This window comes from Moschus berezovskii, chromosome X (assembly GCF_049115385.1).
Source record: "Moschus berezovskii isolate FMDL1 chromosome X, NW_MosBer_1.0, whole genome shotgun sequence".
Lineage (NCBI taxonomy): Eukaryota > Metazoa > Chordata > Mammalia > Artiodactyla > Moschidae > Moschus > Moschus berezovskii.
This window is the reverse complement of record NC_142488.1, coordinates 36,001,194-36,015,720: the sequence shown is the minus strand read 5'-3', so window position 1 is coordinate 36,015,720 and position 14,527 is coordinate 36,001,194. Positions and strand designations below refer to the sequence as shown.

The 14,527-nt window shown below is 41.0% G+C and overlaps 1 protein-coding gene across 1 annotated transcript; it reads left to right on the top strand.

Annotated features, from left to right (window-relative positions):
* Positions 1-882: 882 nt before the first annotated feature.
* On the top strand, positions 883-13,131 carry DYNLT3 (dynein light chain Tctex-type 3). The gene is made up of 5 exons (XM_055393334.2): positions 883-962; positions 3,883-3,924; positions 10,018-10,141; positions 10,781-10,858; positions 11,356-13,131. Exons 1-5 carry the CDS (start codon positions 933-935, stop codon positions 11,430-11,432), a joined length of 351 nt encoding a protein of 116 aa, XP_055249309.1. The 5' UTR covers positions 883-932; the 3' UTR covers positions 11,433-13,131.
* Positions 13,132-14,527: the final 1,396 nt, after the last annotated feature.

Below are 14,527 nucleotides of genomic sequence, written 5' to 3'. Positions count from 1 at the left end.
TATGAGACTTGGGCAAATTAAACTCTCTACCCTGCAGTTTCATCTCGAAAAATGGGATGATGGTAACAGAACCAAACCTGCTGGGTTGTCATGGGTTTAAATGAGACACTACTTCGGAGTATCTGAAGCTTCACAATTTAAAAATAAATATAACCATTGTTCTGCTAATATTCATAATTTAGTATATTTGTACCTTCTCTCCTATAAATCAAAGTTTTTTTTACATAGTCATGGAGGAGGAAGGGTGTGAGAGCCTCTACCTACAGCATCTTATTTGATGCCACAGCCAGTCATAAAATTAGTATAATTTTGTTTTCATATGGGAAAACTGAGGCTGTGGGAGGTTAATTTTTCCAAGTGACATAGCTAGTAAAAAGACAAATCAAAGCAGCTTATTCACCATTGCATTCACTACACTTATTTGCTGGATGATGCACGAATAACCACTGCAGTGGGCACTTCTAAATAATGAGGACTCTAGACAGACTGACGCTAGGTCACCCTATCTTGACCCTCACTGACACAAATCCTAGCTCTTTAACAGCAAACTATGGAGAAGGCAATGGCAACCCACTCCAGTACTCTTGCCTGGAAACTCCCATGGACGGAGGAGCATTTTACGCTACAGTCCACGGGGCCGCAAAGATTTGGACACGACTGAGCGACTTCACTCACTCACTCACTCATGGTTTCCAGAAAGGCTGGAGGCAACAGAGAGAGACACCCAGTCACAGGAGCCCTGCAGGAGAGTGGTGATAGCAGAGCTGGGCTGAGGGGAGAGGAAGGTGGAGCCACTGCGAGGACGCAAAGGCGGGGCCTGCGTGGGGAACACCCCGGGCCATAAACGGGGGCGGGGCCTCCCCCGAGGCCAGTGCGCGGCCGCGGAGCTTGACCCGCCCATAGCTCCGCCCCCCAGGAGACTCGGCGCCACCATGGAGGAGTACCATCGCCCCTGCGACGAGGTACCGCCCCTCCGCCGCCCCCGAGCGACCCCCGCCCCCGCCCCTTTCGGCGCTTTGTCTCGGCAGGGTGGTCTCCTGGCACCCGGCAGCCAGGAGAGTTGGGGTGCAGCGTCCCCCGTGCCCAGGTCCTCTCAACAGGGCCTGGGATCCGCCCCGCTCTTCCCCGGCCCCCGACCCCGAGGCCTTGAGGGTGGGATGAGAGTCGGGATGGCAGGGGCCACTGGGAGCGCGGGGAGGCTGGCAGTGGGGTCGGGGCCGAAGGTTGGAAGCCTTGACTTGGGGTGCGTGGGGTGGCGGGAGCCGCCCGTCTACGGGGCGGGCCTTGGGAACCGGTCTTCCTGGCTGCTTCCTCCGCCCCTTGGTGTCCCCAAAGCAGGTGCCACATCCCTGCCAAGCGAGGCCCTGGTGGCAGAGCCGCCCCCCCCTTCCCGGGCACTCTCGCTGGGGTGGTTTGGAAGGAGGTACTGGAGTGGGTTGCCATTTCCTTCTCCAGTCACTTTATGGATTAGAAGCCCTTGCTTATTGACTCAGGCTTCCCAAAACCTCACCAGAAGCCCATGATGTCAGTTGTCATCTTCCTGTTACCCACGGGGGACTGAACTGCCAGAAATGACAGCCGCTCCACTTGAACCCAGACCTCTGTCTACACAGCTACAACTCTGGCTTCTCTTTAACCAGGAGGAGGATGAGGCCTGTTGGATCCCAGCATAACCTGTGACAGGGCAAAACAGACAAAGACATTTTCTGTCCAGTGGTAGCCACAGGTGAATGGTGCCGTGAAATAAAACTAGGCAGGCACATCGTGGAGGTGCAGCATAAAATGGTGTGTTATTAGACCCCTGGAAGGGCGTTCTGAACCATTCGTCTTTCGGATGTGGGCTTTTGCAGAAGCTCAGATCACATTTAAACTCATTACTTCTATGATGCAAGTGGCATACACGCTTCAAGGTTAGTGGTTTTCTTATTTTAGAAATTGAAGCATAAGCAATTTCATCCTCAAGGCATATCCCCCGAAAGCACCAGTCTCCTGACTCCTGAGAGGGTTCTGTACTGCGGTACCCCCTAAATGCCTGTATTTTAAAAGAAATGAAATTACATGTGTTGCCATGGCCATCCAGTACAACCTGATTCCCTGGTGACCTTCCAAATTGAATGGAAATGGACATCATTTAATTTGTAGACCACTTTTGAAAATAGATAAGGACCTTATTTGAAGGTAAAATTATTTTAATAGGGGCAATTGTAACATCTGTTTTCATGATTATTCTGATGATTTAGGGTGTTGTTGGGGAATTATCTGGTATAATTAAATAAGTTGAAAATATTTTAAATCTGTACTCAACAAGGTACTTATTTTCAGAATTTACTTGGTTTTTTAACTATTTTGTTGTATAGTGGGATTTACAAACATGCTGGTGTCATAAAGCACCTAAAAAATGTCTCCATGGAAACAAGTCATGTACTACCTGAAATATTTTGGTTTAGACTGCGATCTTATCACATAACCTAGTTCTTGACTCTAGGACACTTTTTAGTCATTAATAGTTGCTTTTAACTCAGGATTGTATCAGGCCACTCCCCAAGAAAGACAAAGTTGCCAGACCTGTTGTATTATGGGCATAGATTAAAGGTCTAAGTATTATTTATATGTTATAAAGTGACAGTAATTTGGAATGATCAAGTGTTTTCATAAACTTTCACCCAGGAAAGCCACATAAATTGCCAAGCATAAGTTAAGAACAAAATTCAAACTTATCAGCATTCTTTTTTTATGGCCCCCCTCATTATTATTTAGTCACAACTATTTCCTGTGTACTGATAACACATCATATGTCTATCTCCTGTTTCCTGAGCTTTACAGCACAATGATCTGCAGTCTGGGTGTTCATCAGAATCACCAGGAAAGCACTTTTTTTTTTCTTGTGCTGCCCATATCTTTGTAAAAAAATTTATTTTATATTGGAGTATAGTTGATTTACAGTGTTGTGTTAGTTTCAGGTGTACAACAAAATGATTTTGTTATACATATATGTATTCTTTTTCAGATTCTTGTCCCATATAGGTTATTATAGAATATTGAGTTCCCTGTGCTATATAAATAGGTCCTTGTTGATTATCTTTTTATATATAGTAGTGTGTATATGAGTGCTCACATGCTCAGTCATGTCTGACTCTTTTGCGACCCTGTGGGCTGTAGCTCACCAGACTCCTCTGCCCATGGAATTTTCCAGACAAGAATACTGGAGCGAGGTGCCGTTTCCTCCTCCAGGGGATCTTCCCAATCCAGGGATGGAACCCTCATCTCTTGCATCTCCTGTGTTGGCAGGCGGATTCTTTACCACTAGCACCACCTGGGAAGCCCCATATGAGTAAAGCACTTTAAAAAAAAATGTTGCCTAGGTCTGCCCACGGAGAAGGCAATATCAAGCCAGTCCAGTACTCTTGCCTTGAAAATCCCATGGACGGAGGAGCCTGGTAGGCTGCAGTCCATGGGGTCACTAAGTCGGACACGACTGAGCAACCTCACTTTCACTTTTCACTTTCACGCATTGGAGAAGGAAATGGCAACCCACTCCAGTGTTCTCGCCTGGAGAATCCCAGGGACGGAGGAGCCTTGTGGGCTGCCGTCTATGGGGTCGCACAGAGTCGGACACGACTGAAGCGACTTAGCAGCAGCAGCAGGCTCTGCCCAAGATCTAATAAGTGAAAATCTCCAGGGAGGTAGGTGGCATGGCATTTTGTGATTTTAAAGATCAAGGTGGGATTAGTAGCCTCAGTAGTCGTAATGCCCCTTTTCACTGTGGTCCCTTGTCACTAATACCTGTCTAGGCCACCCTAGGGTATTCCGTGTAGCATCATAGCTCCCAGGAGAAGGAAGTCTGTGTTGAAAGTAACTGTATCTTTTGTTTTCCATCTTTAGGTTGGCTTCAATGCTGATGAAGCCCACAATATCGTTAAAGAGGTGAGTTATATATATTGTTTATCTTAAAGATTGATGCACTGGTTGAAATTTTTAAAACTGTTTTCACTTTCAGTACAAAGTTAAACGCCTGAGTATTAAAACAAGATTTTTAATATTCATTCACTAATTCTTTATAGGGATGCTTCTGTGTTTGTTATATTGCATGCTGTCAGTCATATTGTATGCTGTCAGGCATCTTGGGGCTTACCCTGAAAGGGATGTTTAAGTATTGATCTAGAATATTGGCTTGCTGTTTTCTAAAGCTGATTCTCTGTCTTTTGAATAAAATAACTTTTATTCCAATGGGGCCAAATATTATTTTAAATGTTTAATAGTTCAGAATCACGTATTAGAACTTTGTAGCCAGGAATATTTCATTATTAAAACAAAATGTAGGGACTTGCCTAGCAGTCCGGTGGTTAAGATTTTGCCTTCCAGTGCAGGGGGCATGGGTTTGATCCCCCACCCCCAAAATAGAAGCAATATTTTAACAAATATAGAGTTAAAAATACTAAGCCACCTTAAAAATTAATTTTTTAAATGAAATCATGATTTTAAAAATGCAAAGTTTTCCATACTTTGACAATGCAGAACCTCAAATGAGGGCATTGGGGAGGCGGAAGATAGCATGGATCATGGGAGGGCAGGAGTGATAGCAGCCTCATTTTTCAAAGTGGAAAGTCAAGAAAGACTGTCCTTGCTGGATGGAACATGAAGCAAAGGATGCTGAGGTATTGGAGGAGTCTTTTCAATGGTACCTGCTTCTTCATACACATTATGAACCACATGAAAAAATTAAAGAGTGAGTAGGAGAATCAACGGAGAAGGCAATGGCAAGCCACTCCAGTACTCTTGCCTAGAAAATCGCATGAACAGAGGAGCCTGGTGGGCTGCAGTCCATGGGGTCGCTACTAGTCGGACACGACTGAGCGACTTCACTTTCACTTTTCACTTTCACACATTGGAGAAGGAAATGGCAACCCACTCCAGTTTTCTTGCCTGGAGAATCCCAGGGACGGCGGAGCCTGGTCGGGTGCCGTCTATGGGGTTGCACAGAGTTGGACACGACTGAAGCGACTTAGCAGCAGCAGGAGAATCAAATATCACCTTTGTTATTGGTTAAAAACTAGATTAAAGATTGGGGCTTCCCTGGTGGCTCTGTGGTCAAGAATCCACCTGCCAATTCAGGAGATGTGGGTGTGATCCCTGGGTTGGGAAGAGCCCCTAGAGGAGGAAATGGCAACCCACTCCAGGATTCTTACCCAGGAAATCCCATGGACAGAAGAGCCTGGTGGGCTACAGTGCATGGGGTTGCAAAAGAGGCATGACTGAGGGACTGAACAACAACAAGAAGATTAGAGATGGGAGCTTGTTTTCAAACTGCGTACCCGTTCAGTTCAGACCTCTGAAGAGGCATCCAGGGGAAAGTTAGAGTCAGCAGAGAGAAATACTTAACCAGGCTGGTGCCTTTGGTTGGTTTGGGTGAAGAGGGAAGGAGAAACCCAATACTCAAGTCCAAGGCATTTGAAGACTGGCTCTCCCAGATGAGAAGGGTGAAGCACCAGCAGGTAACTCACTCCCCCTCCATGGGGAGGAATGATAACAGGTGGGGCAAGAAGCCAGGGATGATCAGGAAAAATCCTCTGTGTGGAAGGAAACATCCAGAGTAGAAAAGAAACATGCTCCTAATGGTGTAAATATACTGAAGTAAAAATAGTGAATTTACTATATTGAGGGAACATGGTTGGGGGGCAGAAGGTGGCAGGTGGTCACAGGGAACTAAATTTTCATGTCTTAGCAATAAAAACATTATCTGAAGATATGTAAGGGACCCTTAAGAGATTTAAAAAACCAGTTGTACCCTAAAGGTGTTTGTTCTGTAGAAGGGGGCTAAGGATGGGGGAAAAAATGTAGGGAGGAAAGGATTTTTTGTTTTTCATTGTAAACTCTTCTGTTGGATCTTTCAACCCATGTGCATGGGTTACTTAAATAGTTTATTCAGGTAAAAGAACCATGCTTCTTAAAATGCAATACAATACTTAGTGGTGGCTAGGTGGTCCTAGAAGCCACTGAGTGTGTTTTAGGGCATTAGTTTTACTTCTGTACTTGCAGGAAGGAGTTAGGTAATATAAATAACCATTTTCAAATAGGGATAACCAATGGATAAAATGGATACACTATGGAGTCAAAAGCAGGCTTCATTTGAAATTTTCATATGAAATATGAGACATGAAAGACATCTCAGGTTTCCCACAGGTGGCATTTAGCTACTAGTCTATTCTCTTTCCTCTCCCTGAGCCAACTCTGTTTGCTATTGAGGCATTAAAAGGTTGAGAGAGGAGAAGGAAACGGCAACCCACTGCAGTACTCTTGCCTGGAGAATCCCATGGACAGAGGAGCCTGGCGGGCTACAGTCCACAGGGTTGCAAAGAGTCAGACACGACTGAGCGACTTCACTCTCTCTTTCTTTCACTTTACATTTATTCCTAGTTACTTTACTTTTTGTTGTTGACACTTCTGTCCTTTATTTTTCATTGTTGATACTTTTGTTGATGCATGATACTTTTAAAAATTGATGCTTTCTAATTGACTGGTGGTGGTATATAAAAATGCAGTTGATTTTGGGGCAATGATCCATTTACTTTAATAAATTATTTTTAAGTAGTTAAAAAAATTACAAAAATAAAAGGTTGAGGGAGAGAGGTGGGGGAAGGAGGGAAGGTGGACAGAGAGTGGGGTGGGGGCGGGGAGAGAGCGCTACTGAAAACATTTCAGCAGTTCCCAGATGACTGTATAATTTCGGCAGGCATTTTTGTTTTTCTTATCTTTTGCCTATCTCCTTATTTTATTAGAGTCCTTGCTCTGAGCGCCTCTGCTAATATATTTTTCCTGCTGAAGTCTTAGAGCCACTCACTCATCAGTGATACGCATATATTTTATTCATTGTCAGTAATAGAATTTGCCACAAACACATTTTGGTAGAAAAAGTGGGTTACAAATGGAATTAACTTGGAGCTTAATCTAAAGTACATTTGATTCAGGATGTCCAGAGAGTATATCAAAGCCAGTATTACTTCAACAGCAAACATGTATGGAGTGCCTGCTACGTGCCTGACTTCTGAGTTTGGCTCTGTGGATACAGAGCAGGTTAAGGACCTCATTATCTAGTAGGTCTCCTGGTTAGTGGTAATGAAGAGGCTAAATGTTAATTAATAGTAATTGGCAGGGTTATTTACAATGGCATCCACAGGCCCCGGATGTTTCTGTTGTTTCGAACAGAACCTGAAGTGGTCCTACTAGATTATGTGAAAGGGAACAAGGGCTCTTGTTTCTCATTAAGGTATGGCAGTCTAGGGAGAGGCAGAGGTTTCCCAAAGACTGTCAGCTTGGGAATGGTAAAGCCAGAATGAAATTGCTGGCCCACTGACCCTTGGGCCACTGACTCTCCTAACTCTTCATGTTATTGAACATCTTGGGAGAATAATTTGAGCCACATTACTTTCTTCAATCCCTCTAAATTTCATTTCTCTTTTTACATTTTATGATTAGTGAGGATATTATACTATCAAGCTTAGGATTCCATATTAATTAATGCCTCTTGAAGGCAGACTCTTTACTGTCTGAGCCACCAGGGAAGCCCATTAATGCCTCTGCGTGCGTGCTCAGTCGTGTCCAACTCTTTGTGACCCCATGGGCCATAGCCCGCCAGGCTCCTCTGTCTTTGGGATTTTCCAGGCAAGAATATTGGAGTGGGTTGCCATTTCCTCCTCCAGAGGATCTTCCTGACCCAGGGATTGAACCTGCATCTCCTGCATTGGCAGGTGGATTCTTTACCACTGAGCCACCTGGGAAGCCATTAATGCCTCTACTATAGTCCAATTATAGTGAATGAAAGCTGTGCACCTGTGTGTCTGTCTCATTAAGCTGGATTCTATGAATGAACTGAATAAATGCTTTACTCCCCTGGCTCTATCACTTGAATGAAAAATAGTAGCAGCTAAATAAGTCAAGAGAAAGACAAATATTATATGATCTCACTTATCTTTAGAATCTAAAAAACCCCAAACTCATAGAAGCAGTGGAATGATAATTGTCATGCGGTGGGGAAAATGTCAGTCAGAGGGTACAAACTTCTAGTTACAAGATGAATAAGGGACTTCCCTGATGATCCAGTGGTTGGGAATCTCCCTGCCAATGCAGGGGACACGGGTTTGATCCCTGGTCTGGGAAGATTCCATATGCCATGGGGCAACTAAGCCCTTGTGCCACAGCTCCTGAGCCTGCACTCTGGAGCCTGTGCTCCCCAATAAGAGAAGCCACCACAATGAGAAACCCTCCCATTGCAGCTAGAGAGCAGCCCCCACTCACCACAACTAGAGAAAGCCCAGGGGCAGCAACGAAGACAGAAAACACCGAAAAAATAATAATTAATTTTAAAAAATGCATATGTTCTGAGGATCTAATATACACTATGGTGCCTATAGTTAACAGTGCTGTATTGTATACTTGAAGGTTGCTAAAAGTAGATCTTCGGTGTTCTCAGCACACACACACACAAACTACGTGAGGAAGTGAATGTGTTAACTAGCCTTATTGTGGCAATTGTTTCATAATATAACATGTCAGATCATCACATGGTGTACCTTAAACTTATACAATGTTGTATGTCAATTGTATCTCAATAAAACTGGAAAAATAACAGCAATAATGATATGATGACAATAATAATATCTGTCATTACTTACGTGTTTACTCCATGGCAGTCACTGTGTTTGGGCACATGCCTTTCCTTACCTCACTCCATCAAAAACAACTTGCTGAGATGAGGCTGTTATCCCTACTTTAAGGATTAGGAAAATAGGGGTTTCAAGAGATAAAGTCACTTGTAAAAGGTCCCACAAGGGTGGGAGAGGTCAGTCTTAAAGGTGAGTCTTAGAGTCTTAAAGCCTAAGACTGTGATGCTCCACCAGTGCTCTTCATCAAGTATCAGAAGTGGATGCTAGTAAGCACTGCGGGAAAATATTTAACTGTCTGCTTCTAGAGCGCCTGAAAAGTAGTGTTTGTTGATGATTCACTTTTAGTGGTAGATGTGCTTGCTCGTTGATAGCTAAGCAGTTATATAGATGAAAATATAATTATTGTACATGAGAAATATATTTTCTCATTGGTCTCCTTTGTTTCTAGCATCTGAAACCTAGTCAAATCCCAGCTGTTGCAAAGTCATTCTTTAACCAATTGATATCAGCCTTTTAAAATCACGCCCCCATAATCATTTTACAACATAACTTATCACCCTTGATTGGTCTTCCTTGTGTGATAGACTTCTTTTATTAGCTTCTCTGCTAGGCTGTTGAGTTCTTTACAGTAGAGGCCATGTCACAGTTATTTTTATATGGCCCGTAATATCTCAGAGTGAGATAATGCATGCAGAAATGCTTTGAAAATTCTCCCAACAGTTAGAGACAATGCATAATAAATTTTTACCAGATGCATATTTTCTAAAATGTTTTATTGGGTTATAAGTATAGTTTATATTTTGAATAAATCTTTTCTTTTTTTAAAATTTTTATTGGAGGCTAATTATTTGACAATATTATATTGGTTGGTTTTGCCATACATTGACATGAATCCGCCCCGGGTGTACATGAGTTCCCCCTCCTGAACCCCCCTCCCACCTCCCTCCTCCCCTTATCCTCCCTCTGGGTCATCCTCGCATACCATCCCCAAGCAGCCTGTAACATGCATCGACCCTGAACTGGCGATTCATTTCACATATGATAATATACATGTTTCAATGCCATTCTCCCAAACCATCCCACCCTCACCCTCTCTCACAGAGTCCCAAAGACTGTTTTATACATCTGTGTCTCTTTTGCTGTCTCGTATACAGGGTTATCATTTGCATCTTTCTAAATTCCATATATATGCGTTAGTATATTGTATTGGTGTTTTTCTTTCTGGCTTACTTCACTCTGTATAATAGGCTCCAGTTTCATCCACCTCATTAGAACTTGTTCAAATGCATTCTTTTTCATGGCTGAGTAAATAAATCTTTTCCTGCGATATGTGTATAATTGTCCTCTGCCCTTTTAGTGTATAGATGGGGTCTTGGGAGGTGAAGATTATAATCAGAACAATATCAACCAGTGGACTGCAAGCATAGTGGAACAATCCCTAGCACATCTGGTTAAATTGGGGAAAGCTTATAAGTATATCGGTAAGTATTGGTGCCCCTTCCTCATTAGTTTACTCACTTTTGTCTCTGTGGTTTTCTCTGAATTTAGAGAATGTAAATGGATGATAGACCCTCAAGTTGGATACTAATAGGGTGTGAAGGACTTTTGACTTATTCATCCCCAAATAATCTGTGATAATACCTGAAAGATGGAGCTCTCTTGCTACTCAAAAGCAGTTTGGGCTCCTGCCAACCACCTGCTTGTCTTGGTAGCATCACCTTTTATGTTTGCACCGGTTATTTTCACTGAAAGCGCCTCAGCCCTACTGTCTTTTCAGTGGTGCCTTGCTTCCTTACCTGTAGGACTGTGAGGTGACACATAATATTGATTTTCTTTGTTTCTGTATCTGAATTAGGCCTATGGGACAAGGCACATGATTTGGCCCACATTTTTCCTGAGGTAGGATTACCATTGGTTATGGCACTGGGCAACAAACAGACTGGATCCAGTGGGGTCACAATTGTGGTAATAAATCAGCAAAATGAGAGACTTATGTTTTTCAATCGATTCACTGAATGCTTTGTTTGCTGTTATGTATTTATTTAGATAGCATTTACTGCTCTGAACTCAAACACTTACTTTTCCTTTTAAGTGTTCTCACTCTGCATCTTTATTTTTAGTGACCTGCGCAGTGGTCCAGAGGAGTCCATATGGCTTTCACACAGCCAGCTCATGTTTTTGGGACACCACATCTGATGGTAAGAGGATTTGTATGTGCATGCTAAGTCACTTCAGTCCTGTCCAACTGTTTATGACCCCATGGACTGTAGCCCACCAGGTTCCTTTGTCTATTAGATTTCCCAGGCAAGAATACTGGAGTGGGTTGCCATTTCCTACTCCAGAGGATCTTCCTGCCCCAGGGATCGAACCTCCATCTCTTATGTCTCCTGCACTGGCAGGCAGGTTCTTTACCACTAGCACCACCTGGGAAGCCCTAAGAGACTTTAAGCTGACTCAAACAAAATCCAACGTCTAGCAAAGTTAAATAGTGGTCCTTGTAATGAAATCTTTATTTATCTCTACTTAAATTCCCATAAGACTTGATCAACAGAATTGCTTTATACCTAGTGGCAGGTCTGCTATCAGACAAATAGGAAATGGAAAGAGTTAATTTTCTACCTATGAAAAATGTATATATATTCCTGGTAATTTTGATGTTTTGATGTTTCTGAGTCCTTTCATTGTGTGTTTTCAGGAACCTGCACTGTAAGATGGGAGAACCGAACCATGAACTGTATCGTCAACGTTTTTGCCATTGCTATTGTCCTGTAGCTGGCTAAAAATACTTGGCCAAAGCCATTAACCTAAGAATTTGTCAGTGTACCCTTTCTAAAAAGAGTAACAGTTACTTATTCATATGCTAGATGACAAGTGTGCAATATGCTTCAAAACTATCAACAAAAACAGAATAGTGCAAGCAAGCAGTCTCGTAAGAAGTTGGCAGATTTTCTCATCTTCCATACAGAATCGTTTAAATAGGGAAAACTTAATGTTAGCAGAAAACAAATATAGAAATATGGCATGACATGAAAATACACTCTTAAATTTACACCAGCTTTTCACTAACAATATGTACTTAAGGAGATGGGGAAATCCATGCAGATAATTAAATTTTCTTTCAGCTAGAAAAGTTAACAGGGATAAATATATGAACAAAAATGCTGCAAGGATAACTGTGGAGAAAATGATAAAAATCACCTAATGCTTAGTTTTTTATTTCTCCTAAATTGTATGTATGATTTAGTGGAAAGTAATCCCATCCTTTTTTTTTCCATCAACTAGTAGCAACTGTTATTATTAACTTGTTTACCTTTTCTGAGAATAGTTAAATCACTTTTTAAAATTTAAAATTCTTAGATTTACATCTGAGGGTGAATTGAATTGGGTAACCTGAATTCCCTAGGTAAACAAAATTAGTTACAGCATATGATGAAAGTATAAGACTCCAACAGCTGCCTTACAATTCATTCATTCCATACGGAAGAAGCATTTATTGAATGTCTATTATGAGCTATTTCTCTGCTAATCATAGTTATCAATATGCTGTTCAAACTTTCTTTTGGTACCTAGTCAGTTGGACAACATTTATGTCTGGGAAAGAGAAAAAAATGTTGTTTTACAAGAGAGGAAAAAAGTGAATCTGGTTATCCAAGTAGGAATAAGCAAATGAAAAGCACTTATTACTGACAAAGCATTATTGATGTAATTTTAAGAATGGCTCCTAGCAAGCAAAAAACTGCATAAAATATGCAACTCTTAGTTAAAGGCCTTATTATCAGTCTAATACACAAGTAGTAAATTTCATCATTGCTTTAGTTACAATCATCTGTAAATAATTTTAAGTGCTTATGAGGGGTTCAAATTGAGTAAAGTGTAAATTAAAAGTATACAATCATTAGCAGGTTATTGAATATCTCAGGGCTTATGAAATGTAGTTAAATTTGTGAAAGAAATAACTGATAAAAAAATTAGGGTACACAGCTGGCCACCAAATTCAAAGTCAATCTGCTATTTAACCTTGAAAACAAAATCAATTTTGCATATTACCACTAATACATGTAGGGAGTGGAACCATGAGTCATTGAATCCCAGGGGGAAAGGAAGGTTTAGTGTTGACAATGTTAAGAGAGTATTCTTGTAGGCATGCTGTGTGCATGTTTGATATTTTGCTGCGTAACAATAATTGTTCAATGTTGAAGATGATTAAGAAAATACAAGGATAGAGTTTAATGCAGTGATCTACACTTTGGCACATTAAATTTTTCAGTGATTACCTTTATGTTAGTTTACGCTGCTGGCTTGGTGCCCTTGAAGATTATAATAGTGACCAAAATATATCTGTGCAGTTAAGGCTCGCTTTTGACTATTGTTATTGAAACCTGATTTTAAGAGAATAATCAAAAATACCTCGTGAACTTGCTATCTGCTCTGTTTCTAGTTAAAATGTAATAAAGATTATCTTCCTGCACTATACGTTTGCTTCTGGATGATCATTGAATAAGAAATGACATCGTCTTTAAGAAATTCTAAATAATAAGAATGGGGATGTGAAATGAATGTTGGACCACAGAGATACATTGTACAAAATAAATGCCGTTAAAATAGCAACCCAAACATTGGTGTTAACATAAATAACACCTTTTTTATGCCTTCTATTACTTTTTAACAAAAAATTATTTTAAAAAGCAGTATAAAATATATTCTGTAACTATTTATTAGCTTTTAATAACTATTTGTGGCAAGGAATTTTGTCCTATTTGTCAACTTGCAATTGAGTTGTTGCTGTTTTGTGTCTTTTTAATTAAGGACTTTAAGTATGTAAAATTAGGGTATTCAGCTGTAAGTACTAACTTGGATTTTGGTAAAGCTATAATTTTATGTTTGTAAAGTACCGGTATACAGCCCTAAATGATGGCAACATCTCATTACGTTTTCTCTGATAAGAAGTATTTTTTTGCTCTTCTTTCCAAGTTGGGTGTTATCTAATTATGAGTCACCGAAAGCATTTTCATCACCTACAGTCGTCATAACATTTTTAAGGTAATCTTAAGATGCTGCGAATTGTATTTTTAAAGTTTGAGTAAAAAGCTATGTCTATCCTTGATAACAGGTTTTTAAAAGTGGGATAAAAATCTGTGATTTTTTTTTTTTTTTTGTGTGTGTGTGTGTGGTAAAGGAATTAGGTCTTTTTTTATAACAGACACCAAAGAAAAGTTTGAGAGATGAATTGAAAATTTCACCCCATGCACTAGAATCTACCCAAGGGGAACTTGTTTTATATTCAGAGGTAGAATTATATTTGTGGCTAAAGAGGCTTATAGCTTCAGTGTCTAATAATTCAATAAAATTGACCTTTGCATATTTACTAAATTCCCTATAAAAGGATCTTAAGCATTTAGCCTTTCCAAGATTTAGATAGCCACCATCAATATACAGCAACCTCAGGTGTCCAGGAGTTTCTGGTCTACCTTGTCTAATTGCAAATCCCGTATTTCTCATGGTGGTCCCGCTCAGTGTCACTCCATGTCATCCTTGAATATGTAGGAAATACTGACAATCCAGGCCTAATGAGAAATGGCCTCTAATTACTTCATGAAGAGCGCCTCTTCCCAAAATGGTTTCTAAGGATCTCAGAGATGAAGCTGGAACTTTGTACAGACATTCATAGGCACCACTGGGATCTTCCCTAGAGGACATAAAATGTGGGCAGCTACCCTCCCTCTGGGATGCTTTATAGGTGAAGACTGTATGGGGAAGTGTCTTTGCAGTTCTGCCTAACTAGGTCAGGGAATTTGATGCCTGGGCTTAGCCAATAATGTCTATTCAACTTGCTTCATGCCAAAATAAGCTTTTTTGTTTTATTGAAT

Bases quoted from the DNA above. Each gene is read 5' to 3' on its own strand.
- DYNLT3 (XM_055393334.2), top strand. From the start codon at position 933: ATGGAGGAGTACCATCGCCCCTGCGACGAG. The intron at 3,925-10,017 runs GTGAGTTATATA...CTGCCCTTTTAG, and splicing joins CCCACAATATCGTTAAAGAG to TGTATAGATGGGGTCTTGGG. The intron at 10,859-11,355 runs GTAAGAGGATTT...GTGTGTTTTCAG, and splicing joins TTGGGACACCACATCTGATG to GAACCTGCACTGTAAGATGG.